The sequence below is a fragment of the Falco rusticolus genome, chromosome 1 (assembly GCF_015220075.1).
Source record: "Falco rusticolus isolate bFalRus1 chromosome 1, bFalRus1.pri, whole genome shotgun sequence".
NCBI lineage: Eukaryota > Metazoa > Chordata > Aves > Falconiformes > Falconidae > Falco > Falco rusticolus.
This window is the reverse complement of record NC_051187.1, coordinates 69,525,679-69,542,710: the sequence shown is the minus strand read 5'-3', so window position 1 is coordinate 69,542,710 and position 17,032 is coordinate 69,525,679. Positions and strand designations below refer to the sequence as shown.

Below are 17,032 nucleotides of genomic sequence, written 5' to 3'. Positions count from 1 at the left end.
AAGGAATTCACTTACCAATTTAAGTAATGCTCCTAAGACAGAATCTATACCTCCAATAATTACCTAGGGTCAGCTTCAACCAGGAGCCTTTACTGCTGATTACTTCTAAAGTTTCTACAATTTTACCATCCCTATATTACACTGCAGTCATTTGGCTACACTCCACTTTTCAGACATAGAATGAGTATCAGCTGTATTATTTCCAGTTCTAATGAACCCTAATTGGGGTGTTGTTTTTAACTACAGAGGCTTTTCTCCAGTTGCATCCATCTTGCACTGAGGTTCCTATATTCTGTATCCTACTCTCCTGTAAGTTTTCTCCCCCCTTCCAAAGTCATGCCAAAATTGCCATACAGGGTTTTAATCCTCTCAACCCTTCATTTGATAAAAGCCTGGAACGTACAGCTGCAAGCAGCAGCCAGCTGCAGTAGCCTGTTCTCTGACACTGCAGAAATACCCTTGAGAATAATCATATTGACTTTTAGTAACTAACTCTCCAGACATTCAAAGGGGGGGAAAAGGCAAAACCATAACATATAAAAATTCAAAAATTATCTTTCAGTATGACTCTAATTACATGTATGTAAAACTTCAACATCTGCCATTCTTAAAATCTGTATTTATTTTAATATATAAACGTGGAAGGCTAAAAGAAAACAAATCTGAGTTGGCAACAAAGTCATTATTGCATTATAATTTACATATAATAATTACCTCTGATATATCAAAATGAAAATCTAAGGTCTTCCCAGGTAGCTCCTTAGAGACATTATTAAAAATTTTCGTGAAAGAGATTTCAGGAGAACCTATGTCACTTCCATAAGACTTTGGAATATCATTTGGTACAACAAGGCTTGCTGACCGAGACACCACCAGTTTCAAAATATTAAGGGCTTCCTTCCAATATGGACTCTAAAGAGAACATACACAAATCACAAAATCACTTCAAACAAGGCCGCCATTTTTACTGCACAGTAGGACTTTGCATTGATTGACTGCAAGATTCCCAAAACCAAAAGTTCTGATCTTCTACATGTGGCTGCAAGGTCCTAGCACAGGTGGTCAGCTGTGGACCTTCAAGTGCTGGGAAGGCAGCAGCACGGTCATCTCATGGTGGGTGGTCAGGTCCAGCCAGACAGGCTCACCAGCACCGGGTGACAATGCCAGCTGCACCAGACTGTTCTATGTCCCTCGCGCCCTGTATTTACACGATGTTTTTTACCATTGTCTGAAGTATCTGCCCTTCATGCCCCAAAAGATAAAAATTCATAGCATTTAAAAGCAAAACAACTTCCACCTCCTGGCATCTTTAATTATTTTACACCTATACACAAGGTAAACAGAATTTGAAACAGACAAACTTTGTATTTCCTCAGACATTTTAAAGATCCTAAAAAAAAGAAAGGCAAAAACATTTACAAGGTTTTTACATAGTATCAAACCAATGGAGTGCTTAAAAAAGCCATGGCAAAAGTATGAGAGCTTAATAGGCAGAGCCTAAGTGAAGTGCACTCTCATTAAAATGATGATTAAGGTAAGGTAAATAATTCAGTAGTTTCAACTGGAGATTGTGGAGTGAATCACAGAAGAGACTTCCACCAAAAGCAGTGCCTTGGGAGGGCTAAGATCTACCCTCCCAAAGATGTTAGGGTTCTACCTGAAACTTAAAATTGTCCAGTTTTTGAAATTAACAGGATGCCTGCTTTGGTTTGTTTGGGGTTTTTGTTTGTTTGTTTTTTGTTGTTTTTTTTTTTTTTTTTAATGAGGATACCATGTTTAAAATTTAATATATTTCAATAATTTTTTTTAAAAAAATATTGCACGGAGAAAAAAAATGCCACTTTTAAGGCTCTAAGTAACAAAAGTCTCCAACAATCTCCTGAATTTCTGTGCATTATAAACATATAAAAACTAGTTGCAAACTTGAACCATCCTTGTAGCAACTTATATTTATTAAGATGCATTGTGATGGCAGTGGAAAAAACCCAGCTTAGTAGCACAACATTTAAACAAGACATGTTCATTTATGATCTTTTCTTTTGTCATTTATAGTGACGTGTTTTATTGTATCAAAAACACAAAAAATTCTCTGGAATATTTTTTTTGCTGCTACCATTAGTTTGATAGCTAACATCTTCTAATTAAGATTACATTCCATGGTAGCGTGGGCTTGCACACAAAGCTCAGATAAAGGTCAGAGGTGAAGCAAGCAGCCATCAGACTATAAAAACTAGAGTTAATGTTAATCATTCCATTTTGCCTAATGCACTCTGACAGGAGCATAATATCTAAAGTACATATCCATCAATAACAAAACATCCATGGAGCGCTACTTTTTCCTGGTTAATTATGATTAAACCATTTGACTGAAATACATCTGGCAGTAATGTAATTCTGGAAAAGAGAAAAGGGGGAAGGCGGGGAAAATGTGCACTGAAATAGTTTAATGCTCCAGGGATTTTTATAAAATCTTTCAGCAAGATGCTAGACTTTCTTCTGTGAAATAGATTTTCAGTAAATTGTGTTCCAAGTACAAAGGATCAAATTACCTAGGGCAAAATATTATTGCTCATCTTTTGGGGATTTTCTTTAATAAAAAATACACTCAAATTTGTTACGGTGCAACTTAATGTTCCTCACAGATGTATTAGCGAAAGTTGTTTAAATATGCATTTACCTGTAAAACTTCCTTTTGAACCAAAACATATACACTTAAATAAAACATTTGTGCAGTATTTAGCAGTAAGCATTTCTTATATTTTAATAGTTGAAGGATCATCTCCTTTAACTATATATGTAGACTTGCCTATATCTGTATAGATGCACATTCAGTCAGGTAACTTGACCCACAAGATATAAATCAAATTAGACAAATACACAAGCATATAGTGAATTAAGTACATAGGACAAAAATAAAATACTATGGAATCTGACTTTGAAAACTATTTTTATATCTGCAGTAAATTAATTCCTCCAAACATACAAGTGTAATTTCACTACCGCTTTGATAATAAGCAAAAAGGATTTTACAGTTTTTCAGAGTACCTACCTGAACATATTTACCAATCACTTTTATGATTTCCAAATTAAACTGCTTCACTGGTGCTGTGGATAGGTCAATATGACTCAGAAGACTGTAAATGATCTGCAGTAAGGACTGTTGCATACTGGATAACCCTTTCTCTAACAGCTAAAAAGAAGGTTTTTAAAATACAGAATTTAATTAGGGCCTAATGGCAGCAAAAAGTGAAAACAAACATTAAAGTATAGATAACTTCCATACAAATTTATTTTCCCATTCAAGAAACGTAAGTGTACCACTTCACGATCTTCAAAATTTTAACATCAAAAAAAAATGCAACAGAACAATGTTCTCTGTCCCAATTCAGTCTTTTACCTGGGTTTTGACACATTTACTAGCACAGATCTAAAGTACCTAATAAAAAAACACGTCTCACTAAACAGAAGTGTTCATACAAATTCAAAATTCCAAAGCTGTATGAAAAAACAACTACATCTATGCCTTAAAGAAGGCTGGTAAACACAATATTATGAACAAAATAAGTACATATAAAGTCATTCATGAGAATGTACAAATATTTTTAAAAATAGCTTCATCAGCTTGAGTTGCTGTGATATACTTCAAGTATATATTCAAAATCTTGAAGTAATATACTTCGAGAACCAGGTCTACAAGCTTTTTGACAAGCTACTTAAAGGTAATAAAGGTTTTCCTGTATGAATGGCTGAATTCTATAATTTAAATTATCTTTGATTATATACTATGCAATACTTACAATTGAACTGTGAAATTATTTTGTAAAGTTATGATAAGGACATCTTTAAATGTGTACCCGGCTAAAAAGAGGCCTCTTAAAATTTGCACTACGTACATTTTGCTAAAGACAAGACAGTGTGAGCATTTTATTCATGTAGTACAGAATATAAATATCTACTACTACAAAATATAAAAACACTACTACCATAAAAAGGGACCTTTCATTAGAGGGATTATGATTTCAATGTACATTTAAATTGTACACGCCAAAATGGCAGCAGTCATCCCTTTTCTATATTCTAGAACTTGTTAATGTTATTCTGCCATTATGGAAGGTGCACTCCCCGCCCTCGCCCCAGCTCCCCCCCCCCCCCCGCCCCCCCCCCCCCCCAGTATTCAGAATCATGAAAAATAAGGAATTAGCAATGAGTATGTGCAATGTTGATCACAGACTAACATGAGATACACTTTTATTAAATATTTACCTCTGCAAGATAAGTTACGAGGTTAAATGTGGCATCTGAGAAAGAGTCATGCAAGTATCTACACACTACGTTAATCCAGTTAGAACAGTCTCTGGAATAACTGTGTGTACTGTATAAACTCATCATATGAGCCAGATTGGCAAGAGTTGGTGATTTCTCCTCTGCACAAACCTGAAAAGCAAAAACCATATTTAATTATATTAGAAATAACAAATTTTTAGCCTAAGCATTCACAAGTCATTATGCATTTCTCCCAGATTCCACTCTATTTTCTAGTAACTGAAATCGAACTAATCACACAAGCAACACCTACAGCTTCTGTTGAACTCTGGTACTGTACCATCCATGCTTCAAGTTTACTACTCATACCAAACTTATGTCAAGTACTCTCCCTAGCTAGCAGTGCAAGCATTTAAGGTACAGCAGTAATTTCTGGATTTGCACCAGGCATGTACTCCTTTGAGATGGCCAGCGCAGCTGAGTGATTTACGTATCACAGTTTGGACAGCCAGAGGGCTAGGGCTGCATCTCCTACCACAGACAGCACTTTCGCCCTCCCCTTTCCACATTCTTCCTTAAAATGCAGGCTGCCAGGCCAGCACACCACCAGCTTGGCTGCCGGCGTGCACCATGCGCTGCTTTAACAGACACTACCATTCAGAAATATTCCAAGGTTAATCGCTGTATACATGTAAAAAAAAAAGAACATACTACCTTTTCTTCTCTACCTACTAGCCTGAAAGGATCACATCCTTCTCAAATAAATTAGGAAGTGTTTAAAAATTGACTAGGTTTACATTTAAAATTACAAACTGAAAAATTAGACCAGTAAGAAAAAGTAATTGATAACGTTAATGAGGAAATCTGTTCTTTACATCTAAGTTTTACAGAATAAGCTAAAGGTGTCTTTTCATTGCCAAAGGGAATCTCAGGGGTTGGTATGAGGTCCAACTATATAAATTAGGACTAGGTAACATCTTTAAAATATGACCTTTTATAGTCATTTCCATATGACTATTATAATCACATAGAAGTATTACATAAGGGAGCAGAAAAATACAGAAATAATGCTGGTATAGACTCCTGGATATTTCTCCAGGCATCATTTTACCTACCTTTGCTATCCTGTCAGCTGTTTCTTTACAAAACTGAGTTGGGTTATCAAAATGTTGGATCAGATGAGGAAGTAGGCACAAGATGTTTAGGGGAAATCCTAAACACATACATAAACACAGTTACATGAGCCCTAAAGATTTTTACTATGACTTAATTTAACATGGAGTTATCTGTCATTTAGGAACCCTTACAGCATGATGCACACATTCACACACATATATATATTATACATACACATACATGTACCTAAGTGTGTATGTATGTAGAATGTATGTAAATGTCTGTGTTAGGTATAAATACACATAAGATGAAAATAAAATCATCGCTGGATGAATTAAGCAGAACCATGAAACTGGACAGCTTTAGGCAGTACAGCCACATTGTTTCTAAAATGTGTAAATGTTTGAAATAGTACTAACTGAGTTACTTAGCACAACATCATGAAAAATACTACACATGCTCTAAAAACTCACTTGTAGGCAAGTTTAAAGTAAGTTAATAGTCAATACATAAAGTTTATGTGCTGTATTTCCTGACAGATAATCATAGTCTGTAATGTATTTGCACTATCTAACACTGTAGCATTAACAACTGCAAAAAGCATTACTGAAGGGTGGTTTTTGTTTTTGTTTTTGTTTTTGTTTTTTTATGGCAAATGCATGATTCTGCTGATGTTGATTACACTTAAATAAATTTAAAAAAATATGCATTTTCATTACATATGCATTTACTAAAGATACCTGCTAACTGAGAAGGATCCACCAAAGCATGCCTGGAAATTGTGATGAGTTTACTGAGGAGATGAACTGTCATTTCTTGTGTAGATGCTGAAGTAAAGCCTTTAAGGAAAAGCTGCTGAAGGCCTGGAAAATTATTCCATTTCAGTTTATTCTGCACCTTCTCTATCTTTTCCCGACTCTCTGATTTATCCAGAGGCAAGTGAATAAGAAGTTTGTTGAGTAGCTTGAGAGCCAAAAGGTATTCATACTCATAATCTGACTCTAGCAATGAAGCTGCAATCCAAAATATGGTGGCCATCAAGTTGACAGGGTCAGTAGTGGGCTGCACATCATATATCCCTCCCTCTCTCAGGGAGGAAAGGCTTCTAGTCCTGGCCAAACTTCCACCATGATTTATCCTTCCATCCATTATATCCAGTGTGTTGCTCCGCCGCCGATCACCTCTCCGCTCACTGATTAAATTCAGTCTCAAAGAATTACTCCTTGTATTGCTGTAGTATCCCAAACAACTGCCACTATTAATGGGACTTGTGCTTAGGTTTATCTGTCCAGTGCTTTTCCTATTAGCTGCATACTTGTTTCCCATTACAGATTCATGGTATGAGGTTCTAAAATAAAAATCAGTATTATATATTATTCCACGCGAAATATTTAATAACCCAGTTTAGAAAAAAGGAAGAAAGGAAGAAAGATGTGTCGCTAATCACATATATACATATACAGTGAATACTCCCCTTCATCACTGGAACAGTATTGTATATGAAAACACAGAATTTCTACATATATTAACAAAATATCCTTACAGCGTAAGGACAAGACTGTAGCATCCCAGTATCTCTGCTACCAAATCTATTCATTACAATATCAGAATACCAAAATAGTTACATAACAATTCAGTAAAATCAGAAAAAGCCTACAGCATGTAAAAGATTATCTGAAGACCCAGCATTCCAGCTTACTTATAGATGTGATAAAGATAAAAACCCAAATGAATTAAAAAATGAAATTATTTACTTATTACCTCCTATTTGTCTGAAGTATCTGACGTAGAAAAAACAACACCTTCCAGTTCTGATACTATGAAACTGAATATATTCCTAGAAGTCTCAACATTTCAAAAAATTTTGCTATGAAAGCATCTGTACATTTAGGATTTTTTTTTTCAGTTTGATAAAAAGTCATTGACTCTGTTCAATTACACTTCTATATGGACAACAAACCTGAGGCTTAGGACAGAAAAGCATTTGCTGTGACTGAAGAAATTTATTCTGTATTAACTTTGGAATGGAAGTATTGCAGTATAGGAGTTTTCATTTGTGAGCCTTAAATTATCTTTTAAAGATTGGTGCCATTACCTTCATTATACGTATAGGGAAAAAAATAAGACCTCAAAAAAAATCACACTATTAATCAAGGTCAGTAGGGCCCAATTTAAAAAGGAAGTTCTAAATATACTCAGTGCCTTTATTTCTTTATTTTGAGACGTTTTAGAAGAACTGACATTTCAGAATTGAGCCATAAAGAACATCTTGAACATTTTCCTTTTTTTTTTTTTTTTTTTTTTTTTAATTGGACCCAAGAGGTTGGAAAGGTAGCAGAGATCCTTTTCAGAAAATCTAAGTTCTTACGAGTTTTGCTTAAGGCAGAATCATAAAACCATAAAAAAGCAAGCAATTTTGGTATAAGGGTACAATTATTCTGCAAAGACAGCAAGAAATCATTTCATTACATTTGTAATGCAGATCTTTAATAATTCAAATGTGTAAAAATGTGTAATGTAGCTTGACTAATAAAAGAACTTACTGAGAAAGGGCAGAAAGCAGATCATAATGCTTCATGGTTTCAGCCAACGTATCAATAGCAGACTCTAAGGTTAGAAGCAGTTCTATGACAAAACCCTGGGGAAAGCCACAGGTCATTATTAATTACGCAATATGCACAAGGAAGGTCACAGATCTACTGAGTAGCACTACAAAAATATAAAATCTGTATCTGTAGTTAAATTGTTATTTCATGCTTTAATTAGAATGCAATTTTGATGAGGCAGCTCAAATTAGCAGTGTATCTTCAAGACATGGAAAAGCTTTATTTCTAAATATTTATAGAATTCATTGTGTTTTCATTATTTTTAAGGATGAACTTAGGGATGGCGTCATTTAGACTCTTCTTTAGGTGTACAATGACACTGAGTTGGACAGCTGTTAACACTTAATCAGGTTAAGTTCTTAATAAAAGAGAACAAATTATTTTTAATACGGCTGATCTTAAGATTCTAACTATGCAAGAGAAGGTGATTTCAGGAAACAGATGTATCACACTCTGAAAGTTCCTATTGCTGTAGAAGAGAATGTGCACAGCTTATCTTTTCTCATTTAATTAGATGAAAATTCAGGAAGTGTCACAAACAAAACTGCTTTGATATCTGCAATATTTTTATTTTAAAATAAAAAGCAACTGAATAAAAAATGCTTTTAAATTTTACTGTCATTAAAATAATTATTCAAGTATTTTATTCAGGCAAGCTTAGCTTTCTAAGTAATTGGGGGAAAGATTTCAAATACCTGAGCTTCTTCTCCTGCATCTCCAACAGTTTCTACTAGTCTGGAGAGAACATCAGAAAGTGTAGATGCAGTAAGAGGCTGCTTCAGAGCCCTGAAAATCTGAAAGGATCTCCCAGCATAATGTCGAGAGGAGCACGAAAGTGCAGTTTGCAAAGCAACTTCACTGAGACGGTGTTCCAATTGAAATCCTCCTATAAAAGTAAATAAATACTGAAGCAACACAATGCATTGTAAAAAACAAAATCAACTGAATTTAATGAAGAGTAAATTGCCAAAGTCATTCCTAACTTTAAAATACTCTCATCTTCTACATTTTTCTCAAGGGCTATTGCTGTCAAAAATCCTTCCAGGCATATAAACTCATATTCCAAAATACTTAACACTGGGGAGACTTGCAAAGAATAAACCATTTATGATATGCATATTAAGTTTCCACAATAAATTAATATTTTTCTCTCATTCCTAGAAGACTATATTTAAATCTGTCATAATAGAAACATGAACTGAAGTGTGCAACACACAAGAAAAATTTATTACTTAGAATCAGTAAGTGACCACCTAGAGTGATTTTATAGATAAACTGTAAGTTTACCGCCATTTAAAAAAAATCCATTTAGTTTGCAGACTTGGCTATTCTATCACCCACTGATTGTTTTCAAACATACCTGAGCTAGACTGTTTAAATATAGATACCACATGCTTTAAAAACACAGTTAACTGTTCAGCACTTTTTATATTAGGGTTCTTGGCTGAAACGTCTTCATGATTCCAAAGTGGGCCTCTTTTTCTAAAAATATGAAAATAGAACAAATACTTAACAGAATATAAAACATAGCCTTTGTCATTAATATTATGCAAATATTATTTTAACCTTAAGATCAATTGCTATTTATCTACTACTTATCCCATAAAAGAAACCATTTAGAACTGCAGACACAAATCGGAAAGAAGTGTGACAACCGCCCAATATTATGTAATGATTTACAAGAAGTTAATACAAGGTGAAGAGCACTATATCAGATCCAACTGAAATAACAGTGCAAGTTTAGGAAGAGAGGTTCTCTGTTAGACAATAGTTATGTAACAAAGAACCAGCACAGCCAACACCATTATACAGTCCTTGGAACAGCCACCTTCCTATTTTCTTCCCATCTATCTTCCACCACACTATTCTAAATTTAGGCTGATGTAAAGCATAAGTAATCAACAGCTTTGAGAAACACACAGGATTTCAGATTTACAAAATCTTGAAAGCTTTATATAAACTATCATACAAACTGCACAAGTGTTGATGGTTTTACAGATGTCCTTTGCCACAAACTACTGGTTTTTGAACAGCCAAGCTCTCTACTACTGGGTAATCCATAAATTCCACACAAATCTTGCGGCTCCCTAATCATCTTTATGTATTCCAGACCTAGTCCTTTCCATGGAAAAGGAAATTCTATAAACTGTATGGCAAGCAAAGATAACAGACCTGCGTAGAACATGGCAAAAGACTTTTAAACACTCAGGACATGAAAGGGTGGCCAAAATTCTCTGAAATTGTTGGAAAGTTAGAGTTGTGCATAAGCTGTATCACATAAAAACACTGCAGGATTAAACTATCTCTTACTGGTGATAGACCAGCCAAAATCAGACAATGTGACCCTAAATAGTAAGGATTTTGCCGTAACTCCACAAAATACATGTATTGACAAAAATAAGAATTGGAAATCTTACCTTGAGGTAATAAATTCTATGAGAGTTTTCACTTTTTCATCCTGCTCTACTGAAATGTCAACCTCATTGAGGATTGTGGTGTGCAGATGAGAAATGGCAGCACTTGTATTTCCTAAACTGATGCTAGAAGAGGTAGAACTTGAACTAAGCCCTGAGTCTGTCATTGGGGAGGGCTGGTAATCAGGTATAAAATCATGAACACCTGCTGAAATAAAACCAAGACGATAATGCACTCTTAAGTTGACAGTTAATATTAAATACATAAAAGAAAAAAAAGCCCTCTAAAAAAATAAATCAGTAACTTAGCAAATGCAATGAGAGTAATTTAATGCAATAATTTCAATGAAGTCTGATATATACAAAGTCTTCACATGACTGGACCCTTAATAAGGAACTGCTAGATCCCTTTTTAAAACTACTGTGTTTTGTTTGATTTTGTGTTGGTAATATGACAGCTCATCGGTTTCTGAGCATCTCTTCTTAAGGAGTTGAGACAAATCATATAAACTATTCAATAATGTGCAGATAATGGTTTTGTTAAAACTTAGACCCGGTGTAATTGAGAGTACTTTAAACTAGTGAACACTACGTATTAGGTAGTGAACTGACCCTAGGCAGAGCCCCTCTAGCTGCACAAAGTTTCTCTGAAGTTAGTTTAACCTTGCTGCTGTTAAGGTTTTTCTCTGCATGTAAGGAATCACGTGGCAATAAAATACAAGTGCAGTAACTCCTTACATTATGCCTCTATCTATGAGGTGCTGGGAGAACGTAAACTGGCAAGGAACTGGTCATGAACCTCTGACTGTAACAACTGTACTTAAGTTTGAGAATCACTGATATCCACCACAAATTTTCACTCTACGGAGCCACAGGGTTTGGACTAGGGTATCAGCTGGCCCAAATAAAATTTAACATCAGCTCGTCTGAACTTGTGCTAGGCATGCATATCTGTAATTAACCTTAACATAATCATTAGCTGGAAATGTTTGGTGCTGATCTTTCTCTAGTTTCTATCTGACATTTTTGTTTTAGTAATAGCAAAATACTGTGTCACGTTTAGACAGTTTTACCCAAAACTGTAAAGATTAGGAACGGAATGGTTTGTATAAGTCACTATACAGGTGGCACTGGTGAAGTTCTGTGAATAGCTTTACATAAAAGAATTCTTTCACTATGCTTGTTCTTTAATTCCTTTTTGCTATGAATATCAAATTCACAAACCAGATGAATATTTTTTGGTTGGTGACAAAATCACTTCTGATGTGAACAGAGAGGAAACAAATTGTGTAGCAATATGCTGCCACCTACTGAAATAATATGAAACTAGGTTTCAAAAAAATTAACTATTTCACATTTCTTTAGAAACTACAATAGGCTCACATCACTAAAATGTTCCTTTTATAAAGAAATACATAGAAAATATATCGTTTCCTGTATAATTATAATATTGTAACATTAAGGTGAAAATTAGAAGGTAATAAAACAATATTCTGTCAGCCTATTGAACAATGCACTTACAGCTGACAAAATTCAGAAATTTAAAGTCGCTATAAACAAGTAAGAGATGTATCTTCTTGGGTTTTATTTTCAAGAGCATTATAAAAACTGCTGTATTAAAGATCTAACACACAGAGCTCCTTCTGTGGTTTCCACTACTATTTCATCATTCAACTGTGCTCCCTATTCTGATGACTGGGCACAAAGTGCTAATGTGAACCATATTTGTTCTGACAATTAAAATCTGAAGAAATACATTTTCATGCCAAGGGCTTAGGAAAATATTACAAATAGCAGAAATGTTCATAATGGCTTGAAGAAAAGATAACTTTCCATGTCATTTTAACAAGCAACACTTAATAAATCTAAAGCATACCTGTGAAAGTATAATCTAAATGGGTAGTTTGCTTGACAGTAAGCACCCTGGACTCATTGAACTCTCTGTTTCTGAGTAGGACAGAAGCAACAGACTGGACATTACTGCCAGATCCCATCACTATCAGTAGATGCAAAAGCAGACGTTTACAATGCTCATAGACTTCAGGGTGACAGTGGTCAAAACCTAACACAAAAGGAAAATGGAAAAACTTCATTACATTCAAAGGGCACGCCGAATTAAATTATTTATAAAATAGCAGCATCCAAACTGGTCTGTTATGCTTTACTAAATAATAGATACATAATTCACTAAATGTTTTTTCAGTGTTTCAATATAAAAACAAAAGCATACAGTTTAACAAACATTAATATGTCCTCTTTATATCATAAAATAATCCTCTCACAGTAACTTAATTAATAAATTAAGAGCAGTAAGAACTTAATGTGTTCTGTATGAAAATTACTACACAGAGAAATGGAAAAAAATTTGAATTTTACTGTGACTTCTACAAGGGAGAAAGAGGTAAAAGTGGCTCCAACAGAAAGTGCCTTGAAACAACTACAAAACAATTATATTCATATTAGTCAAGCTAACATATTTAGTTGAATTTTAAATAGTGTAAATATTAACAAATTTATGATTTAATTTGAAATTGAATTTCAAATTAAATTGAAATTGCAAAAAACAGATTAACAACTCAATATAATGGCAAACATTAATTTAGATGTGGAAAAGAAAAGCTACACAAATAGCTACAATTCCTAATTTACCAGACATATTTCTAAGAATGTTGTTACCTATAAAAATTGCATGAAGCAAAAGATGCAAGTATCCTCCCCATTCCACCTTTACACTGTGGTCAACTATCAAGTCAGTCAAAAGGATCACTGCTATATTGCATCTAAAAACAAAAGAGTAATTTGTTAGAAGAACATAATGTCAACTTCATGTAGAGCTGCAAAGAACTTGGTGTGTTACTAACCAGTGTTTCTTTTTAAGTCTACAAACATCTACACAAGTTGTATTATAAGGGAAAAGATGAATGCTCATAATGAAGATAGAAAAACTTTAATCCTCCAAATTAAAAAGCTGAGAAATCTTAAACTGCTAGACCCATGAGTAAAATCACAGAAAACAAATTAGTAGATTTAAAGACAGTAGATAGTACATTTTTATCTGCTATCTTTAAGTCACTATATGTGTGCAATACAAATTAAAATGTAATGCCCTGCCATCAGCATTGTTAAAACAGCTACCTGTGAAGTGACATGCCCGGAGGAGAAGTTTCAGGCAAGTAATCCACCAATGGTGACCAGCAGCCTCCAGTCGGTGGAAAAGGTAGAGGCTCTCCTTGATTGTGCTCCATCACCTTCAACCGCCAGTTTGAATACAGAGGCATTGAATCACCTAACACAATAGGTAATTAAACCAGGAAAATAAAATATATATTATATGTTTCTGTATTATATAGTCTTCTAACAAAATATTTTTAAATTCTTGAAAAGCTGAGATGTGGGGGGTGGGCGTGGGGGTGTGTCTGTGTCTGTGTGTATGTCTGTGTGTGTGCGTGTGTGTCTCTCGATGGGATGGACCAGCCACAAACAGTAGTAGTTGACACAGTTTAAAAAAACCAGAGAAAATTGTTATTTCTTTCAGCATAAGGATGATTCTACAAAAGCCACACACATAAAAGAGTAAGATTTTGTTGAATAGGTTCATAAAAGTGATGGATGGATGGATGGATGCACATAGGGAACATGGATGCACGTAAGGAAAAAAAGGCAAAGTAATCTAATATAATTTCCTTTAATTTCAAAACTCATGTCAGATGGGGACTTAAGGCTGGGTCCCAAGATTGTACTGAACTCATTTTGAAGAGCTGCATTCCACTGTAGGCTAAAGAAGTATTTCTCAAGAGTGCCTCTCTATAGGTCTCACTAGCAAAAATCCACCAGTTCTACATGTCAGGTAATGCCAGCCTGATATATGGGGAAACTCATAATTTGCCACTTTTACAACAGCATAGTCCAATCCCACTGCTTGACAAAAGCTCAGAAAATCATTACATTTTTCAAGAAAACACAGAAAGACATTTAGTTTTGATTAAGCAAGCTTCAAGAGTGGAAGAAACATCAGCTATTTGGTACCAGTATATTGTGTTACATATCCAAAATATTTTTCTGGTTTTAAATGAGATGTCTTGGACTTGAGAATGATCGATTAAGGCTAGAAAGAAGTAAGACGACTGCCTTAACACTTCAATGTTTCAGTGATTCTACCCGTTGTCCTTTTGGAAGTATAGCTGCCGAAGTTTCAGAAGTTTACACATGTATCAGCGCATTACCGCCTTCTTGACCAGAAGTGACAAACTTCTTACTGATGGAACGTGTGAATTTTCACCTGCTTCAGGTTGCTATCACAAATAGCAAACAAAGATGAAAATGACCACAACTAAGATACTGGAAATCAGCCATCCAAGCAGTAATAAAGAAGGTCCGCCAACCTGTTACTGACCCAAAGTTTAGGAGATCTGCATGAGTATGCCCAATCTTTACAAGAAGCTCTTAGAGGACATTATGTTCCACTTTCTTGAAAGAGGTGATATGAGCTACATATTCACTCTAACCTTTATGGTCTGCACAGAATCAGTCATTAAGGAGTGCATAAGGAGATCCTAATGGACTCCATTGCTTCAATACAGCGTGGGACACACCACATTCCATACTGACATGCAATGCTCAAAATGCAGAAATGTACATCCCGTTGTTCAGTAGCACAAGAGAAGTAAGGAAAAGGCAGTACTGTATCATGTGCTGTAACAACCTGACTGGCAGCAAAATCAACTGTCAATAAAAAACCTGAGTGAAACGTAAGAGGACAGTCTGTGGGAGCACTGGATTAGACTGAAAGTCTGGATCAGACTGAAAGGTATCTGATAATCCCATGCAGGGTTAAAGTACAGTCATTTTAATTACTAACAGCTTGTTAGCCGAAACCAGTTTCAGTCAAATAAGTACTCTGACAAAGCATACAAACCCCACCCATGTAAAGCATCGATTACTGTCTGACCAATGTCCTCATTTTTGCCTAATTACATGACCTGTTCAGCTTTCCCTAGCATTGCAACCATGATTTTATATCTTAGGCACTGGTACAAAAGTAGCCACAGTTAATAAGCCTCCATTAAAGAAAAGTCTTGAAAAGAATATGGAGTTTCAGGATACTTTTTTTCCTATTTCCTTACTGCTGCACCTCAGAAAAAACAGATCACATTATCACAAAAAACAACCCAAAAAATATTTTCAAAACAATGTTGAAAATAAGAGCAAGATCCTTTTCCCCCTCCTATATTTTCCTTTACTATGGCTTCTCAGAAAGTTCTGTACTCTTTTTTTTTTTAAACAGGCCAAGGACTGCTATCATTTAAAAGCACTATTACTTCTAATTTTCTGGGGTTTTAAAATTTTTTTTCCCCATCATCTTTTTCCTCATTTATCTCATTTTCCTCATGCTAATCTCTTTTGTTTCTTCTGCTTAATCATCTCTCTTTGGTGTTGGTACTGGCAAAAACCCAATAGAGTAAAACCACTTCATTTGAGAAGATGTTCACAACTCATTCCAGAGGACAAGGGAAGGAAAGAAAGTGTATTATCTTCCTTGCACATTCTATTGTAATCAAATGTATGCTAGACTTCAACAGCAGTACTAAGACCAAAGAACGTAAAAAACCCAGTTATTTTTAAACAGATCTGAGAAAAACCCACAGATAATGCTTATTTCCTCATGTTCCACAACCTTCAGCTAAAGTATTAATACTTGAAAATTTGTCTTCTATCCATAGAAATATTGTAAAATAAAAATATTACTTTTTTCCTCTTCGTATGATCCTCCAGAGCTGCTGCTGTAGCGAGATTCTAGTCTGTGGTGCTGGCGGTTTAAGTTACTATTCAACCCGCTGTAGATGTCTAGATGTACATAACTAGAACCAAATAAAGCAGCATTAGTAACTGACGTTCTGTGACAAAAATTAATCGGGGCTTCTCAGTAAAACTGTATTTTAGCAAAGCTAAGTGTTATGTAAAAATATTTCATCTTACAAGGAAAATCAATGCCAGATAAGGGGATTTGAGGAGAAAATCCACTACAAATTACATTACTGTTAGATAATTTTCATTAACATTTAGATACACTAAAATATTTGTTACCATTACGCGCAAGTGATTTCTTCTCACTCTTGAGCAAAATAATGACAACCCCATTTGATCTGGCACAGACATGTACATACACACACAGAGTCTAAGATCCCACCTCACTAACCTGGTAAACTATAAAGAAATCAGAGAAATGAGAGCGCTAAAAGCACAATTTCCAAGCTATTTTGTAGGTAAGTTTCTAAAATTCTTTCCTCCTGGCAAGTCTAAGATGTACATGGTATATCCTACCAAAAAGCATTTACCCTGGGGAGGTGGTTAGACAACCCTACAGCATATGCCAAAACTTGCAGAGACTTTCAAGCCACCTTCATTACCTTACAAGTTTCTTCAGCTCCAGCCCCCATAGCAGCCAAATACTTGTCTGTATATACTGTGAAAATACTTATCTTCACACAGCTTCCCCCTTCCCCCCCAATTTAACTGAAGTATCAGGGTTGTCTCTATCAATATATTTACTAATCTAACTATATTGACATGATTATCCTAGGGAAGAAAAAAAGTGTCCAACTGGGAAATTATATGGGAAATATAATTACTAAG

General features: G+C 35.0%; 1 protein-coding gene across 13 annotated transcripts in view; it reads right to left on the bottom strand.

Annotated features, from left to right (window-relative positions):
- Positions 1-17,032, bottom strand: part of FRYL (FRY like transcription coactivator) — a 180,279-nt gene that overhangs the window by 31,403 nt on the left and 131,844 nt on the right. For 8 of the 13 annotated variants that reach the window (XM_037383559.1, XM_037383467.1, XM_037383502.1 and 5 more), the window contains 13 exons: positions 16,145-16,257; positions 13,535-13,685; positions 13,076-13,179; positions 12,276-12,461; positions 10,403-10,607; positions 9,346-9,467; positions 8,681-8,871; positions 7,923-8,017; positions 6,120-6,727; positions 5,379-5,476; positions 4,264-4,434; positions 3,050-3,190; positions 715-912 (listed from right to left, as the gene is read on the bottom strand). In XM_037383559.1, the coding sequence (XP_037239456.1) occupies positions 715-912; positions 3,050-3,190; positions 4,264-4,434; positions 5,379-5,476; positions 6,120-6,727; positions 7,923-8,017; positions 8,681-8,871; positions 9,346-9,467; positions 10,403-10,607; positions 12,276-12,461; positions 13,076-13,179; positions 13,535-13,685; positions 16,145-16,257 (2,383 nt within the window). The remainder of the gene's footprint in view (positions 1-714; positions 913-3,049; positions 3,191-4,263; positions 4,435-5,378; positions 5,477-6,119; positions 6,728-7,922; positions 8,018-8,680; positions 8,872-9,345; positions 9,468-10,402; positions 10,608-12,275; positions 12,462-13,075; positions 13,180-13,534; positions 13,686-16,144; positions 16,258-17,032) is intronic. The other 5 variants (XM_037383473.1, XM_037383492.1, XM_037383511.1 and 2 more) reach the window with 1 other exon arrangement.